We start from the raw sequence: 3,451 nt of genomic DNA, 5'->3' as shown, positions 1-3,451 counted from the left end.
TTTTATTTGCCATTATTGTGAAACAGTATGAAATGAATTCTTATAAATATTATTCTTCTAAAATACTCTGTAATAAAAAAAAAATGACTTGTTGACGATGCCTTTGGTGTGTTTTTCAGAATTATTCCCACCCTGTTTCACCGAAAGTCACCTTAAGTAGCAGAACTACCATTGGCAACAAGCCGGCTGCGGCAAACAGACGATGGAAATGTCATTTAGTTGAATAGCTGTCACTAATTTGCAACTACTACAGCAATCAGAATGAGAAAATGTCTATTTGTTGATTTTTGGTGAATTTTTTAAATATTTAATTTCATACCGTTTCACAATAATGGCAGATATCAACAAAACGCCACCTGTAGTAAGTAGCTGTCCACCATTGGCAACATATCCAGCGAATATCAAACCTCCTTTAGAATGTTGTGGACAGTGACATAAATGCTCCTGTGTCTGTGTTCGCTCAGACCATCACGATGGACCGGACTCTCCAGGAGGACGTCGAGAACCAGTTCAACGACATCATCTCCAGGTTCGAGTCCAAGCAGTTCTTCCAGTCGGACTGGGACATCGCCTCCTTTGCCGTCTTCTTCATCTTCATCGGTGGGTCAAAGGATAAGTAGATGAGAAGGTTTGACGAAGAATAGAACGGTGAGGCCGTTGGTTTATTACGGGAACACACAACTGAACTCGTCCAGTTCCATTCAAAGAGTAAACCAGTAGCCGTTCGTGGTCCAGGTCCTTCGTTTACGCCATTATCTGCCAGATAAAGCAGCCGTTAATGGACGTTTGTATCTCAGCAGAGATTAGATTACTGCAGGGCCACACACACGCGTTACGCTACAAACAAATGTACTCGTTTGAAGGCTCTTATTTTGAAAAAAATCCCAGAAGTAGAAGTAGACGTAGAATACGAAACTTCAAATATAATGGGAGGTGTTTATCCAGGGAATGCACCCATTTTTTTGCACAAAATACGTAATTTGAATACTTTACACAACATTACCAAGAGTTGGACCTGGATCAGTGAATATATTAATAATAATAATATTACTAGATAGCCATATACACTAGTTTTAACCTGAAAACATAAAAAAACTAAGACAACATAAATTACTGAGAGCAAAAGTGTGTTATTTCAGCAAAATGTAAACTTTTTAAATAGTTTTGTTGAGGCGAGGGGCCATGAAATGTTTTTTTTTTTCCTTTAAAGGAAGACACGAAAAGTCTAAAGCTGTGATTCCATTGAGTTTGGTTTGGTACCAGACCTTTGGCATTCGTTGTTGTCGTAGTAAAGCTAATGTGGAAACACAGCATAACGTGTGTGTGTGTGTGTGTGTGTGTGTGTGTGTGTGTGTGTGTGTGTGTGTGTGTGTGTGTGTTGTCAGGTATGGTTCTGCTGCTCGTCATCCTCGTCCTCATCCGCTGCTGCTGCTTCTGCTCCTGCTGTGACAACAACGAGGTAAACTACAGTTAATCTGTCAGTCATGGACCTGTATCACACCGTTGTGGGGCACGTGTCTTTCTTATGGGGACAAAAATTGAGTCCACATAACATAAATGATGACATTTTTAAAGTGAGGACATGGTTTTATTGTAGGGACGAGGTTAGTGTTTGGTTAGGGTTAGAGTTAATGAGTAAGCTTCCAGGAAATGAATGTGAATCAATGTAATCTGAAGTCTCTGAAGTCATGGAAACCAGACTCTGTGTGTGTGTGTGTGTGTGTGTGTTCTTGTACTTGGGGCATACTGAGGACCAGTGAGGGTTTTTAACCAACAAAGTGAGGTCATTTTTACAGAGTGAGGACATTTTGGCCGGTCCTCACTTTGTTTTCATTCAAATCACTTCCTTAGGTTGCTATAACATGTTATACTCAATTTGTCAAAAAAAAAAAAATTCAAATTTTGGACGACATAGTATAGTACAACGTTTTTTCAAATTTTGGACCAAAAATTTTCTGTCAAAGATTTTCTCAAATTTTGGACGACATGGTATAGTATGACGTTTTTGTAAAATTTTGGACCAAATGTATTTTTTCACATTTTTTTCAACTTTTGGATGACATAGTATAGTATGACGTTTTTGTCAAATTTTGGACGACATTTTTTTGTCAGATTTTTTCAAAATTTGGACCAAAAATTTGGGTCAAATTTTTTTTTCAAATTTTGGACGACAGTATAGTATGACATTTTTGTCAAAATTTGGACCAAAAAAAATAAAAGAAATCAAAAAATAATCAAAAAAGTTTTCCAGCCCTTTTTGCTCTGGGGCTCCACCTGCAGACATTTTATTGTACTTCGACCAGTAGTTCTTTGTAGATGTCATTCATGAAGTAGATATTTGTAATTGTGGTGATTTATAAAGTGGAAATGCTGGTCCTCAGTATGCAGCAAGTACAAGAATGTGTGTGTGTGTGTGACTAAATGTCTGTGTTAAAAAGGACAAAATACAGGATTAGGATTTCATTAGGTTTCATCCAAGGTAATCTCTCTCTTTAAATATTTACAGATTAAACACACTGTATTATCATGTCTGAATGACTGACATAATCTGCATTTCAACAAACATGAATAATTAAAAAATAATGTTAATTTCAAACAAATCTTTGACACTCAGAGGCCTCAGAGACCTGTGCTGAGATTACCCTGCACTGTTCCTGCAGATTAGAAGAAGAAGAAGAAGTAGATTTGGGATTTTCCACCCACATTGACCGGGACGGGGGTGGATTTTGTCAGATGCTAAGAAACGAAAATGTCCTTGTGTTTTTGTTTTTGTTCTCCACAGCCTCGAAGGCAGAAAGTCGGTGTGGTGAACATGGCTCTGGAGCCCTGAGCGAGTGTTGTGAAGATGACTGAAGAAGAAGACGAAGAAGGAGACGAAGAAGCCTCATATTGTGCCAATCATTAGTCTGTGAAGGTGTTGTTGTTCACCTGCACCTTTGTGAGCAAACTGTAACTCCCTGATCGTGTTGACTGTCACTGTGTGCGAGGGTTGTTGTTGCTAGGATACAGCAGAGAGAGAGAGAGAGAGAGGATACAGACACAGTCCCTGTTGATTTTAATCAGTGCTGGGCACTAGCTTAACGCACCTTAACATGACGCGTTTCCATGACGACCGACGACCAGGAAAAAGACAGGCCCCGTTTACCAGTTAGCTCCGTTAGCTTTAGCATTAGCTCCACAGCAGCTCAATCACCCTGCCAAAACGGCCCTGTTCAGAACGCTCGCTTTAGTAGCATCTCTTTAGGTCCACCTTAAAGGTCCACCTTAAAAAAAAAGTAAAACGAAACTTAAGGGACAGGAAATGACATCAGCCACAGAGGCTACTTGGAGCTAACAGCAGTTAGCATTTGGGAAAAGTGATCATCACATTGCCGTCATATAGGCTGGAAGTTTGTGTAGAACTCTGTGCTGCACTGTGCAGCCAAGAATAGAACTTTTTGCGGACTTCGCA

The 3,451-nt window shown here is 39.5% G+C and overlaps 1 protein-coding gene across 1 annotated transcript; it reads left to right on the top strand.

Moving 5' to 3' along the window:
* Positions 1-473: 473 nt before the first annotated feature.
* smim22 (small integral membrane protein 22) lies at positions 474-2,830 on the top strand (the record flags this gene model as incomplete). Its single annotated transcript, XM_083897073.1, has 3 exons — positions 474-600; positions 1,386-1,459; positions 2,783-2,830. 3 exons carry the CDS (start codon positions 474-476, stop codon positions 2,828-2,830), a joined length of 249 nt encoding a protein of 82 aa, XP_083753199.1.
* Between the last annotated feature and the right edge of the window lie 621 nt (positions 2,831-3,451).

Source organism: Microchirus variegatus (assembly GCF_963457635.1).
Source record: "Microchirus variegatus genome assembly, chromosome: 10".
In the NCBI taxonomy this organism is placed as follows: domain Eukaryota; kingdom Metazoa; phylum Chordata; class Actinopteri; order Pleuronectiformes; family Soleidae; genus Microchirus; species Microchirus variegatus.
This window is presented reverse-complemented; position numbering and strand designations above follow the sequence as displayed.